The 16144-nt window shown below is 38.0% G+C and overlaps 1 protein-coding gene across 1 annotated transcript in view; it reads right to left on the bottom strand.

The window, feature by feature from the left end:
* The window catches only part of LOC128699781 (KICSTOR complex protein SZT2), an 807931-nt gene that overhangs the window by 390319 nt on the left and 401468 nt on the right, over positions 1-16144 (bottom strand). The window contains 2 exon segments of the mRNA XM_070102247.1: positions 9305-9568; positions 11205-11327. Of these exon segments, the coding sequence (XP_069958348.1) occupies positions 9305-9568; positions 11205-11327 (387 nt within the window).

Raw genomic sequence — 16144 nt, 5'->3', positions numbered from 1 at the left:
CCTTGAATATTTAGGTAATTCACTGAATGCTGAGCTTGTAATGAAGGTGATTTGCTGAAAGTCTTTAACCCTTTCACTGTCGAGACCCCTCCTCACAAACTTGCTCTCAGTATAGAAGAATTTAACCCTTTCAGGGTCCCCAGGCCCTCTCCCAGACTTGTTCTCAGGGTCGCCCAAATTTCAAAAAAAAAAAAAAAAAAAAAAAAAAAAAAAAAAAAAAAAAAAAAAAAAAAAAAAAATATCTTACGAAAAGATAGAGAATCTTCTCCCGATCATAATGACACCAAAAGTATGAAGTTTGATGGAAAACTTACGGAATTATGCTCTCGCAAAGTTAGCGGTCTCGACAATGTTTACGCATCGGCAATTTTGCCCACTTTGAGCCCTATTTTCAGCCAATTCCAGTGTACTAGTCGACAAAAATCATACCTATTTCGCTAGAACTCCATTTTTTCTATCAAATGAGTACAAGAAAGCACCCATTTACCGATTTCAACTATCCAATACAGTGGTCAGAATCCAGCAATTTTGCCAATTTCACACAAATTTCAAAAGATGCCAATTTCCAAATAGGGTCCAGAATAAACAAGAAAGACATTCCTGGCACTAAAATAACATTTCCTCTGTTCATTAGTCACGTCCCCATGCCCCTTTTACATTCTTTTGCTTTCCACTTTGAATTTTTATTCTCACAAAAAATAGAATATTTACTGTTATGCAGACTACTGCATTAGTGTAGAAATGGTATAAATAATATCGGCGCACTTGTGAAAGAATATTAGACTCACCAGTTGACGTGTATTGGACGCTTAGCATGATTTGTTTACTTTTGAACTTTGGTAAAAATCGAACATTTCTGCTAATTTGAGCTCAATTTCAAGGTACTTTTCATTGTATAACCAGTCAAAATCATTTAAATTTCTGTAATATATCTTCCATTCTATAAAATGAGACCAGGAAAACTAGAATACAACAATAAATACCATACAAAAATACAGTGCAAAGTCGCCGTTTTAATCCAAAAACACTGTCGAAGTTTTTTTTTTCTCATTACACACTGTGTGCTGCAGGATTTTTTTTAAACTGTGCACACTGACCACATAGACCCATTCTTTCATATGTAGGCCTACCAGCTTTCTTTCACTAGATTTGATTTGGCGCTTATCGGGATGGACCCTTTGAGGGTCCTTCCCGATAAGTCTCACTACAATGAACTTTCTCAGTAAATTTACAATACCTCTATTGCATATTTTACGTAATGACTTAACAGAATGTAAGGTAACAAACTCTATTATTTTTGGCAGAGTAATATTTTTTAAAAAAGTTACTTAGCAAGTTTGTGATGACCAGAACATAACTCTGCTTTACCCACATGTACTACACATCAGTTAATACTTTAAATTAGCCACCAGAAATAATAATAATATTTTTATTTCACGAACAAAATCCGTACTCTACCTTACTGCTCACTGTAATAAAAAATGTATGATTTAAATACCAAGAACTTTTTAATAAAAGCCTGTTGGCTTCTAAAACTGTGTAAACTTCATTGTTTTTATTCTTGATCAATAGTCAAACACAAAAATGTAAAGACACTTTCTATAGTGGTGCCATGACCATACACCAACCAACATGTATACTTCATACACCAGTCAGCATGAATACTGCATGACCATACACCAGTCAGCATGTATACATGTTCATACACCAGTCAGCATGTATACTATATGACCATACACCAGCCAGCATGTATACTATATGACCATACACCAGCCAGCATGTATACTATATGACAATATACCAGCCAGCATGCATACTATATGACCATACACCAGCCAGCATGTATACTATATGACCATACACCAGCCAGCATGTATACTATATGACAATATACCAGCCAGCATGCATACTATATGACCATACACCAGCCAGCATGTATACTATATGACCATATACCAGCCAGCATGCATACTATATGACCATACACCACCCAGCATGTATACTATATGACCATACACCAGCCAGCATGTATACTATATGACAATATACCAGCCAGCATGCATACTATATGACCATACACCAGCCAGCATGTATACTATATGACCATATACCAGCCAGCATGCATACTATATGACCATACACCAGCCAGCATGTATACTATATGACCATACACCAGCCAGCATGTATACTATATGACAATATACCAGCCAGCATGCATACTATATGACCATACACCAGCCAGCATGTATACTATATGACCATATACCAGCCAGCATGCATACTATATGACCATACACCAGCCAGCATGTATACTATATGACCATACACCAGCCAGCATGTATACTATATGACCATACACCAGCCAGCATGTATACTATATGACCATATACCAGCCAGCATGTATATTATATGACCATATACCAGCCAGCATGCATACTATATGACCATATACCAGCCAGCATGCATACTATATGACCATATACCAGCCAGCGTGTATACTATATGACCATATACCAGCCAGCATGCATACTATATGACCATATACCAGCCAGCATGTATACTATATGACAATACACCAGCCAGCATGCATACTATATGACCATATACCAGCCAGCATGTATACTACATGACCATATACCAGCCAGCATGTATACTATATGATCATACACCAGCCAGCATGCATACTATATGACCATACACCAGCCAGCATGTATACTATATGACCATATACCAGCAAGCATGTATACTATATGACCATATACCAGCCAGCATGTATACTATATGACCATATACCAGCCAGCATGCATACTATATGACCATATACCAGCCAGCATGTATACTATATGACCATATACCAGCCAGCATGCATACTATATGACCATATACCAGCCAGCATGTATACTATATGACCATATACCAGCCAGCATGTATACTATATGACCATACACCAGCCAGCATGCATACTATATGACCATATACCAGCCAGCATGTATACTACATGACCATATACCAGCCAGCATGTATACTATATGACCATACACCAGCCAGCATGCATACTATATGACCATACACCAGCCAGCATGTATACTATATGACCATATACCAGCCAGCATGTATACTATATGACCATATACCAGCCAGCATGTATACTATATGACCATACACCAGCAAGCATGTATACTATATGACCATATACCAGCCAGCATGTATACTATATGACCATATACCAGCCAGCATGCATACTATATGACCATACACCAGCCAGCATGTATACTATATGACCATACACCAGCCAGCATGTATACTATATGACCATATACCAGCCAGCATGTATATTATATGACCATATACCAGCCAGCATGCATACTATATGACCATATTCCAGCCAGCATGCATACTATATGACCATATACCAGCCAGCATGTATACTATATGACCATATACCAGCCAGCATGCATACTATATGACCATATACCAGCCAGCATGTATACTATATGACCATATACCAGCCAGCATGTATACTATATGACCATACACCAGCCAGCATGCATACTATATGACCATATACCAGCCAGCATGTATACTACATGACCATATACCAGCCAGCATGTATACTATATGACCATACACCAGCCAGCATGCATACTATATGACCATACACCAGCCAGCATGTATACTATATGACCATATACCAGCAAGCATGTATACTATATGACCATATACCAGCCAGCATGTATACTATATGACCATATACCAGCCAGCATGCATACTATATGACCATATACCAGCCAGCATGTATACTATATGACCATATACCAGCCAGCATGCATACTATATGACCATATACCAGCCAGCATGTATACTATATGACCATATACCAGCCAGCATGTATACTATATGACCATACACCAGCCAGCATGCATACTATATGACCATATACCAGCCAGCATGTATACTACATGACCATATACCAGCCAGCATGTATACTATATGACCATACACCAGCCAGCATGCATACTATATGACCATACACCAGCCAGCATGTATACTATATGACCATATACCAGCCAGCATGTATACTATATGACCATATACCAGCCAGCATGTATACTATATGACCATACACCAGCAAGCATGTATACTGTATGACCATATACCAGCCAGCATGTATACTATATGACCATATACCAGCCAGCATGCATACTATATGACCATACACCAGCCAGCATGTATACTATATGACCATACACCAGCCAGCATGTATACTATATGACCATACACCAGCCAGCATGTATACTATATGGCCATACACCAGCCAGCATGTATACTATATGACCATACACCAGCCAGCATGTATACTATATGACCATACACCAGCCAGCATGTATACTATATGGCCATACACCAGCCAGCATGTATACTATATGACCATACACCAGCCAGCATGTATACTATATGACCATACACCAGCCAGCATGTATACTATATGGCCATACACCAGCCAGCATGTATACTATATGACCATACACCAGCCAGCATGTATACTATATGGCCATACACCAGCCAGCATGTATACTATATGACCATACACCAGCCAGCATGTATACTATATGACCATACACCAGCCAGCATGTATACTATATGGCCATACACCAGCCAGCATGTATACTATATGACCATACACTAGTCAGCATGTATACTACATGACCATACACCACTCACCATGTAAACTACATGACCATACACCAGTCAGCATGTATACTATATGACCATGCACCAGCCAGCATGTATACTACATGGCCATACACCATTCAGCATGTATACTATATGACCATACACCAGCCAGCATGTATACTATATGACCATACACTAGTCAGCATGTATCGTCCTGTTCTACATAATCTATTATTTCAGGAATATCGCTAATATTTTCCTGGGAGAAAACTGACAGGAAGTAGGTACTGAGAATTTCACACATATCCTTATCACTGTCAGTAATGTGACCAGAGTTACTCTTAAGTGGGCCAATCTCGTCCCTAATCTTACTCCTGTATACCTGAAAGAATCTTTTAGGGTTAGTCTTTGAATCCCTTGTGACCTTAGCCTCATAATCCCTTTTTGCTTTTCTTATTCCTTTCTTTATTTCTCTCTTTAATTGAATATATTGATTTCTTAACTGCCCATCCCCTCTTTTGATATGCCTATATATGCCTCTCTTTTGACCAGTGAGATGTTGTTATATATTGTTCATCCATTTGGGATCATTTTTGTTAGATCTAATTTCCCTACTCGGAACAAAAGTTGTCTGGGCAGCTAGAACTATGCTCTGAAAAACGTCATATTGGCAACCAAGATCACCTACCTGACCCATAGTCAGGACATCCCAATTTAGCCCACCCAGGTAATTTTTCAGTCCCATGAAGTCGGCCGAGCAAAAATCTGGGACAGAGATTTGATTGCAGTTATCTGGGTAATTCCATGATATATTGATTTGTGATCACTTTCCCCAAGCTCATCATTAACCTCAAGATTATTAATTAGTGAATCTTTGTTGGCAAGAACCAAGTCAAGCAGATTGTTTCCTCTAGTTGGTTCTGTCACAACATATTCAAAAAAGCAATCCTGAACTGTATCAAGAAAGTCACTAGACTCAAGATTTCCTGTCATATTGTTCCAATCAATTTGTCTAAAGTTAAAATCTCCCATTATCACAACATTTTCATATCTAGAAGCCTTATGAATTTCGTCCCATAACAGCTTACTGCACTCCCTATCAAGGTTTGGGGGCCTATAAATCACACCCAAAATTAATTTGTCATGTCCCTCAAGAAACTGTAGCCAAACAGATTCTGCGTTCGATGTTTCTAATCTTATATCATGTCTAAGACAACAATTTTAATTTTTTCTGACATACATCGCCACACCACCACCCTTCCTGTTGACCCTATCAGTGTGGAATAGTTTATAACCCTGTATGTTGCATTCAGAAGGCATTTCACTATCTTTCAGGTTGAACCAGGTCTCTGTTATACCAATAATATCTATATTACCTCCTAGGTAGTAGGTTGGTAAACAGCAACCACCCAGGGAGGTACTACCGTCCTGCCAAGTGAGTGTACAATGAAAACCTGTAACTGTTTTACATGATGGTAGGATTGCTGGTGTCTTTTGTCTGTCTCATAAACATGCAAGATTTCAGGTATGTCTTGCTACTTCTACTTGCACTTAGGTCACACTACACATACATGTACAAGCATATATATACACAACCCTCTGGGTATTCTTCTATTTTCTTTCTAGTTCTTGTTCTTGTTTATTTCCTCTTATCTCCATGGGGAAGTGGAACAGAATTCTTCCTCCGTAAGCCATGCGTGTTGTAAGAGGCGACTAAAATGCTGGAAGCAAGGGGCTAGTAACCCCTTCTCCTGTATAAATTACTAAATTTAAAAGATAAACTTTAGTTTTTCTTTTTGGGCCACCCTACCTTGGTGGGATATGGCCGGTGTGTTGAAAGAAAGAAAGATCTATATTACCTACACTTGCAAGTAATCTTAGCTCTATCTTATTTCTTAGACTCCTACTATTTGTATAGTAAACCTTAAGGGAGCTAGTCACTCGTCGCCCTCTACTATCTCTCTTTGTTGATCAATTGACTTGCCATTACTAGCAACTTTATTTTGAACATTGTCTTTTAAACATATCCCTGAGGTATCCCGGTAATAACTACTGTTTTTAACCCTAATGCTGCAGCCTGATTGTTTCCCACAAACACCCATACCTCTATACTATCAGTTTAAATTCCTAGACAAGTCGTCAATTACCCTCTCAATCGAATTGGCTAATGCAACCACTCCATCTTGGGTTTTTGGTCTCATTTGACAGAATGGAAGATATATTACAGAAATAGAGATGATTTTTTATTAGTTTCAGGATGGAAAGTACCTTGAAATTGAGCTCGAAGTAGTGGAAATGTTCAATTTTTGCTGATGTTCAAGAGTAAACAAATCACGTCACACGTCCAATATGTGTTCAACTGGCCAGTCTAATACACACTCATGAATAGGTTGGCATTATTTATACAATTATTACAATAATGTAGTAGTCTGCATAACAGTAAATCTTCTATTTTTTGTGTTAATAAAAATTCAGAATGAAGAGCAAGCATAATACAAAAGAGACCTGGAAACGAGACTAATGAACAGAGAAAATGTTATTTTAGTGCCAGGAATGTATGCACTGTTTATTCTGGACACCATTTTGAAATTAGGATCTTGAAATTTGTGTGAAATTGGCCAAATTACTGATTTCTAATCATTTTATTGGGCAGTTGAAATAAGTAAATGGACAGTTTCTTGTACTCAATCGACAGAACAGAAGGAATACTAGCAAAATAGCTATGAGTTTGGTTAACTGGAACAATGGAATTGCCCAAAAATAGGGCATAAAGTGGGTGAAATCGCTGATGTGTAAATATTGGCGAGACTGCTAACTTTGCGAGAACATAATTCCATGAGTTTTCCATCAAATTTCATACTTTTGGTTTCATTACCTTCAGAAAACGTTTTCTATAGTATCATAATATATATAATAATTTTTATGGTTTGAAAATTCTTTGACACTGGGAGCAAGTTTGCAAGTAGGGGTCACAACAGTGAAAGGATTAACCAACTTGTTCTGATTTTCAGGGTATTTTAAAGGTAGCATGAGGCAGTTAGCTATTAGATTAAGTGTATTCTAACCTAATCACTCTGTAATCCTGTAAAATCACTAATACGGCACCATACGGGTCCCTACAATGAAGGATTAGTGATGGTCAACCTGTACTACTATCATCATATTTGTCAAGCATTTTACACTAAATACTTCTACTAAGCTTCAGTCCTGAAATACGTACAGGTTCTGAAAAACCACTCTATAAACTGTATTAACAAAGAGCTACAGCAAATTACTGATGTAATTCATTAAGCATCAACACCATTACTTAATATTATTATTATTGAATTGTTTATACTTACCTTAATAAACAAAAATAAACACAGTACAGTGGACCCCCGGTTAACGATCACCTCCAAATGCGACCAATTATGTAAGTGTATTTATGTAAGTGCGTTTGTACGTGTATGTTTGGGGGTCTGAAATGGACTAATCTACATCACAATATTCCTTATGGGAAAAAATTCGGTCAGTACTGGCACCTGAACATACTACTGGAATGAAAAAAGTTCGTTAACCGGGGGTCCACTGTATAACATATTTTATGGCAACAACAACACTATACTTTTACCAAAATAAGTCTCGTAAATTGAGACAGCATCTTGGAAGCTGAAATATCGTTTATCTTTCTTTTGAAAATTTAGCCACTCAGAATTGGGGGCATCTTCGACACCGTAGAATCTTGTTCACCGTAAAATACTGTATACGTACAGTACTTTCTGGCATATAAGGCGCATGACAGAAGTATCATAACAGTAAATCAGTAATCATATTCAAGGGTTAATTACCCTTCTTACTTTATGCTACAGCATAACCTAGAGCCCACCCTTGACCCTGATCTTGAGCATATAAGGCAGAGGGTGATTTTCCAAGACTTTTTGTGAAGAAAAAGGTGAACCTTATATGCATGAAAATACAGCCTCTCCTCACTTAACAACGGAGTTTCATTCCTAAGACCACGTAAGTAAATGAACTTGTTGCTATGTAAGGAGCATACTATAATGGTAGTGGGTTTGTGTCAACCATCTTTGATATTGTTTTTATGTCACCTTTGCACCATTTATAATATTTTTAGTATATTTTTAAATGTTTATACAGTAGTGTACTGTATATTGTAATAAAAAGAATAGAGGAAATCAGCTCTAATATATATTATTTATGTATGCACACTGGTCAGAGAGGCCGTTTTAAGTCCGAGTCGTCGGTAAACGAGTATGTACATACTTCCCTAAGTGAGGAGGGGCTGTATGGTACTTTTTCAAAATCCCTTCAACACACATTAATGAATTACAGTAATGTATTTTGAAGACATATATACCATACACTGATACACTTATCCATACATTAGTGCCATACAATACTGACGAGCTGATAAATTACACACATGCCCATGACCATGGCCAGACAAGCCAGGCTAGTACCAAACAAGCCTGGCCCATGGCTGGGCTCCAGGGAAAGATTCTCAAAACTCAAAGGTATAAAGGTAAGACAAGTGTTTATCTGATGGGCAATGGAAGTGTTTCTCTGGTGTACACAATTTATATATAAGGAGTTAATTAAAATAAGCACACACATACATATTAACACATACCTCACTGGATCGACGAAGTGTCTGAGGTGAGAAAAAGTAATAGTCAGGAAGGGAGGGAACAGGGTGGAAAGACTCCTGTAGGATGGTCAAGAAGCGCTCTCGAATGCTAGAATGAAGCTGCTGTAGGTCGCGGCAGGGATGGTGCAGTTTGAGCAAGGAAAGTGGGAACCTGTTGTTGCTGCTGTTGCTAGCACCAGCACCACTCATGTTTTTTGCTGTCACAGGTACATCACTCACATCTCCTGATGGCTCTTTCTTCTCCTGCTATGAAAATAGTTCAATTTTATTATAATAATAATAATCTTTGCATCTACAAGTACTTGATACAACTTATACAGATCTAGTTGACATCAATGACATACTATATAGAAAGTTCATGGTTATGAAGAGCATTTCAAGTAATTTAGGTTAATTTTGTCCCCAGGATGTGACCCACACCAGTTGACTAACACCCAGGTAACTATTTACTGCTAGGTGAACAGGGACGGCAGGTGCCCTAAGGAAACAGGCCCAAATCTTTCCACCTGTACCAATGATCGAACCACGGACCTCAGTGTGTAAGCTGAGTGCTCAGACTATATAGTAATATACAGTACATATAATCTCGGAAAGCATGGCCTCTGAGCCCCAGTCACAGACTAGGCCTCCTCAAGGGGAAAGGAACATTAAATAAAAATTATTTTAAAACATTTGCATAAATTATTTAGAAACACATTTGCCTAAATCTGGAAAAGTATTCACATACAGTGAATCCACTGAATACAGATTCACTTTAGCGATGTGCTACAGTGGCTGCTCATCTTACAATAAGGTTACATTCCAATGAACCCATCCTAAGTTGAAAATACATCTAAAGTCGAATATGAATACGTGTGATACGATAAATAATTGAGTAAATAAATAGCTACTTTCACTGAAAGGTATATAAACAAATAATTACTATAGATAACTAAATAGCAGTATTGAAAGGTATATAAATGAACGCAAGTTGATTCTATCAATAAATGTACAGTACTGAAAGTGCTTTGTTATTGCACCATTGTAAAGTTGAAATATTTTAAATCGAATCATTAAAAAGTGAGGAGCATCCTATTTTGTTCTGTAATTCTAGACATGTGAGACCTCATACACAGCTGATGTATGAATTGGTTGAGCTTAGTACAGATTCTAAGGATCTGGGACACATCTACAACATAAAATGAGAAATGCATTTATATCGAGTTTCAGTAGAAATGCTTAAGCTTTATCAGTTGTTTTGTCTTTATGAGAGAGAAGAGTTATCATTGTTGGTATTACAGAAGATTCATGAGGGAGGTACCAATATTGTAAGGGTCCTACAGCACCTGGGAAATAGGATGTAATCAAGTTTGATCCAAGGAAGGAGAGAGTAGCTCAAATTCCTTGACCTCTTGTAATATGTACAAGAGTTAGGTTGTCTCCCTTATAATGTACAGTGGAACCTTAGTACTCGAACAGCTCCCTACTCGAACAACTTGGTATTCAAACACTTTGTTCAATAAAAAAAAAATCACTCGGTAGTTGACCATTTGCTCGGCACTCGACCAAACAAAGACAACCTGCTAGAACTTCGCTGTAAACTATTCTGTGTTTCTTCACATTTTTTGGTGTTTTTTTTTATTATTTGTTTAAATAAGTCACCATGGGGCCTAAGATGATTAGTGACAACACCCAACCAAGAAAGAAAATTTGTTGGGAAAAATTCGTTCGGCACTCGAATTGAGTTCAAGTACTGAGGTTCCACTGTATTTCAAGTGTAGAAATACACACACAACCAAAAGTCAACTTATACTATAACACAAAATGATGACACTGACTTCCAACTGATAAGAATGATTACAAATATAAACCTTGGAATCTTAACAAGAATATTCATGAATACCTTTTCTGTGACTGTTGCTTGGTGTGGTGGGCCCGGCCTGGCAACACCAGCCTCTGGTCGACACTGATGTATATGCTCCAGGTCGATGCGCAAGCGAAAGTCTCGGAGGTGACCACAAATAGTCTGTTGAATGATATATTAAATATAATACCCAAAAATTTGCTATTTTTTTTATTAACCCATGTAAATTCCAAAAAACAGAGCAGAAAACTGTTAATCACAGGGGACTTGATCCCAAGGTCTACGGCACAGTAAAAATTTCTACATGAGTTTTGAACTGCACACAAGTGTCTTTCCACAGTTTGTCAGCATCATCATACTAATTACCAGTAACCTCTGCCAGCCACATAATATAAATGTGATGTACAGGCAGGCCATATTTTACAGCTCTTCACTTTATAATGTTTCACTAGTGCATTTATTCAGACTTCCTACAATAAATATATTCACCACTCACTATAAGCTAAGAACAAAAATATTTCAAGGTCAGTAATGTGTGTAATGTGTATGTATTTTTTAGGCTTAGCTCTATTGCTCACTTAATACATGACTGTAAACATGTTATTAGGCTTTTACATGCAATGGAAAGCAAAAGAGGCAATGTTTCACAGTGATTTTCACTTTACAGCAGTAGCCCAGAACCTAACTTACTGTATAAGCAGGGCCCTTCTGTACAGCAGTAGCCAAGAACCTCACCTGCTGTCAGCATAAGCAGGGCCCTCCTGTACAGCAGTAGCCCAGAACTTAACCTGCTGTATAAGCGAGGCCCTACAGAAGCCAGTAACCTAACCTGCTGTATAAGCGAGGCCTGCCTGTAAATTGTTTAGTAAACCAACAAGTTGAAGAATGAGACTCTTATGTAACATTCAGGAATGTTTACTGCGGAAATGTTTCATCAATAAAAATTCCCAAATATGTCATAAGTATCTCATTCTCCAAACAATATAAAAGACTGGCCCCTCTGGGGTGCTGTACTAGTACAGCAATCCTCATAATGTACCAGCCACAACTGGGGACATTACCGAAGCCTTTATCGTGACTCACAAAATCGTAATAACACAATTGTGAACAAACCACTGTACAGGTTTACTGAACCATGGTACCGTGGTTTACTGAAGTCATTCACAAGTACTTTCCACAACTCTCAGCAGGTGCTGATAGTAACTCCTTCAACACACTGACTGCCTCCGTGATTTTCAGAGTGCTGAAAATATTTATATTACTGTATTATTTTGGCACCTGTACAGGTACTGGCTTTAACCAGCTCTAGCACTAGTATTGTCTTTAACTAGCTCTAGTACTAGTATTGGCTTTTATATAAAACAAATGTCACATCAACACAGCACAGTATTCAAATTTTTTCAATTTCTCCCATTCTGTAAGAGATCAATAACCAGCAATAAAGATGCTTTGATTACCTTCTACTGTACAGACATACCTTGCTAATACAGCAGGTTAGGTTCAAGACCACGACCATAAAACAAATCAGTCTTTTCTTTTTTCACTTGCTAGTGTACATAAAAGCCTAAAACATGTTTACACTATCATTTATTAAGTGCACAACTATGCCAGGCCTTGAAAAACAATGCAAAAGTAAAAATGTTAAAATGTTTTCTTCTTTTTTGGGGCCACCTTCCCTGGGTGGGAAATGGCTGGTGTGTTAAAAAAAAAAAATTACAGTACAGTGGACCCCCGACTTACGATGACCTCAACCTACGATAAAACAGACTTACGATGCTTGTCAGTGTAAAAATTTGACCCTGACCTACGTTGAAAAACTCGACTGACATCATTTGTACTGAACGTGGCCGTCTGGTCCATCTGGCCTGAGCGCCTCAGCTGAGCTAGTGTGACATTGTTTACAAGCCAGGGCAGATGGTTGCACGCATACATTTGATAAATTTTGTATTATTCCAGTGTTTTTAGTGCTTGTAACTGCTAAATTACAGGTAGTATGTTGGTAGACACCAACCACCCAGGGAGGTACTACCGTCCTGCCAAGTGAGTGTAAAACGAAAGCCTGTAATTGTTTTACATGATGGTAGGATTACTGGTGTCCTTTTTTCTGTCTCATGAACATGCAAGATTTCAGGTACGTCTTGCTACTTCTACTTACACTTAGGTCACACTACACATATATGTACAAGCATATATATACATACCCCTCTGGGTTTTCTTCTATTTTCTTTCTAGTTCTTGTTCTCGTCTATTTCCTCTTATCTCCATGGGGAAGTGGAACAGGACTCTTCTTCCGTAAGCCATGTGTGTCGTAAGAGGCGACTAAAATACCAGGAGCAAGGGGCTAGTAACCCCTTCTCCTGTATATATTACTAAATTTAAAAGGCAAAACTTTTGTTTTTCCTTTTGGGCCACCCCACCTCAGTGGGATATGGCTGGTGCGTTGAAAGAAAGAAAGAACTGCTAAATAAGCCAACATGGGCCCAAAGAAAGCTTCTAGTGCCAACCCTGTGGTAAAATGGGTGAGAAATACTATCGAAATACTATCGTACTATGGTCAGCTGCTGCTGCTGCTGTACCACGGTCAACTGCTGCTGTAGCACAGTCAGCTGCTGCTGATGCTGTACCACGGACAGCTGCTGCTGCTGCTGTACCACCATCAGCTGCTGCTGTAGCACCGTCACCTGCTGCTGCTGTACCACGGTCAGCTGTACTACTCGAAGATGTGGAGAGACTGTTATTGGTGTGGCTTATCGAGAATACCGAGAAAAAATTAACCCCAGAGGGTTAGCTACCCAAGAAAGTCAGTGTGTCATCGAGGACTGTATAACTAATTTCCATTGGGGTCCTTAATCTTGTCCCCCAGGATGTGACCCACACCAGTCGACTAACACCCAGGTGAACAGAGAAAAATGCCTGAAACTAGTGCTCATATTGGTGAATTTAAGGCCAGCAAAGGTTGGTTTGAGAGATTTAAGAATCATAGTGGCATACACAGTGTGATAAGGCCTGTTCTGGAAGAAAATGCCAAACAGGACCTACAGTACTCAGGAAGAAAAGACACTCCCAGGACACAAAGTGTCTCATCACTCATCGCCACATCTTCAATAAAGGTAAGTGTCATTTATTCTTCATTTAGTCCACTAGTACATGCACAATATATATTGTGCATGTATTCTTCTTTTTGTGTGTAAGGACCTGCCTAGTATGGGCCAACAGGCCTGCTGCAGTGTTCCTCCTTTCTTATGTTTCTTATGAAAATGTATATTTCATGTTAAAAATTTTTTTTTCATACTTTTGGGTGTCTTGAATGGATTAATTTGATTTCCATTATTTCTTATGGGGAAAATTAATTCGACTCACGATAATTTTATCTTATGATGTGCTCTCTGGAATGGATTAATATCGTAAGTCGGGGGTCCACTGTACTTTATTGTCAACCTTAAAATATTTTCATTCTTTGCTTATGGTAACTGACAAATGAACATTTTAGAAGAAATAATTATCACAGGAAGGCTGAAGGGAACAGTACTGAGCCTTCAATGAATCTTATTCTCCTTGCTGGAGGAGAGTCTTGCCTTAATATTGATGGTGTTGAATGGTAGGGCTACTTAACCCTTTCAGGGTCTGTGCCCTAGATCTACGGCTATACGTTGAGGGTCCAAACAGTAGATCTACGCCATGAGCTCAGCTCACTCTGATAAGCTGTGAGCGGTAAATTTGAGCCTAGATATGAGAGAATACATCTATGTGGTATGTGTGCACCACATAAAACAAATCCTGTAGCACACAGTGCATAATGAGAGAAAAAAAATGAGACCGTAATTTTCGATTAAAACAGTGACTTTGCTGTGTTTTATCGTATGTTTTTTATAGTTGTATTTGCAATATCTTGGTCTCATTTGATAGAATGGAAGATATATTACAGAAATAGAGAAGATTTTGATTGATTTTAGTAATGGAAATAGCTTGAAACTGAGCTCAAAGAAGCAGAAATGTTCAATTTTTGTTGATGTTCAAGAGTAAACAAATGACCTTACACATCCAATACATGCCTGCTGGTGGGTCTAATATGCTTTCACAAATGTGGTGATATTATTTATACAATTATTACAATATTGCATAACAGTAAATCTTCTCTTTTTTGGTTTGAATAAAAATTCATTATGTGAATAAAAAATCAAAATGGAATTCATTTGTAAAGCCTCAAAACATAACTAATGAACAGAGGAATTGTTAGTTTAGTGCCAGGAATGCCTGCATTGTTTATTCTGGAATTTATTTTGAAATTAGAATATTTTGAACTTTGCATTAAATTGGACAAATTACTAATTTCTGATCACTTCATTTTGTAGTTGAAACAGTTGACTTGGTGATTTCTTGTGCTCTATTGATAGAACAGAAGTAATACTAGTGAAATAGCTAAGAATTTGGTCGACTGGAATAATGTAATTGGCCTAAAATGGGAGTCAAAGTTGGCAAAATTGCCGATACGTAAATATCGCTGACACGTCAAAATTCGCGAGAGCATAATTTCGTCAATTTTACATCAAATTTGGTGCTTTTTGTTTTATTACCTTCAGACAAAGATTCTCTAGCATTTCGTAACAAAAAATAACAAAATTATTTTTTGAAAATTCTTGGACCCTGGTGCGCACTTTGAAATTTGGCCTCTGGACCCTGAAAGGGCTAAAGCTTGCCCAAAATGCTGCACATAACCTTGGGCTCTCAACATGATATTTAAGTGTATGCACTTAAATATCATCCATTACTGTATAACATTGTATCCTGTTGAAATAAACTTTTATTTGTTCTTGCTGTTAAAAGTTGCAGTGACTGTGGCATTTTCTTAATACAGTGGACCCCCGGTTAATGATATTTTTTCATTCCAGAAGTATGTTCAGGTGCCAGTACTGACCGAATTTGTTCCCATAAGGAATATTGTGAAGTAGATTAGTCCATTTCAGACCCCCAAACATACA

Source organism: Cherax quadricarinatus, chromosome 81 (genome assembly GCF_038502225.1).
Source record: "Cherax quadricarinatus isolate ZL_2023a chromosome 81, ASM3850222v1, whole genome shotgun sequence".
Taxonomy (NCBI): Eukaryota; Metazoa; Arthropoda; class Malacostraca; order Decapoda; family Parastacidae; genus Cherax; species Cherax quadricarinatus.
The sequence above is the reverse complement of the archived record's forward strand: the minus strand, read 5'-3'. Positions and strand labels throughout refer to the sequence as shown.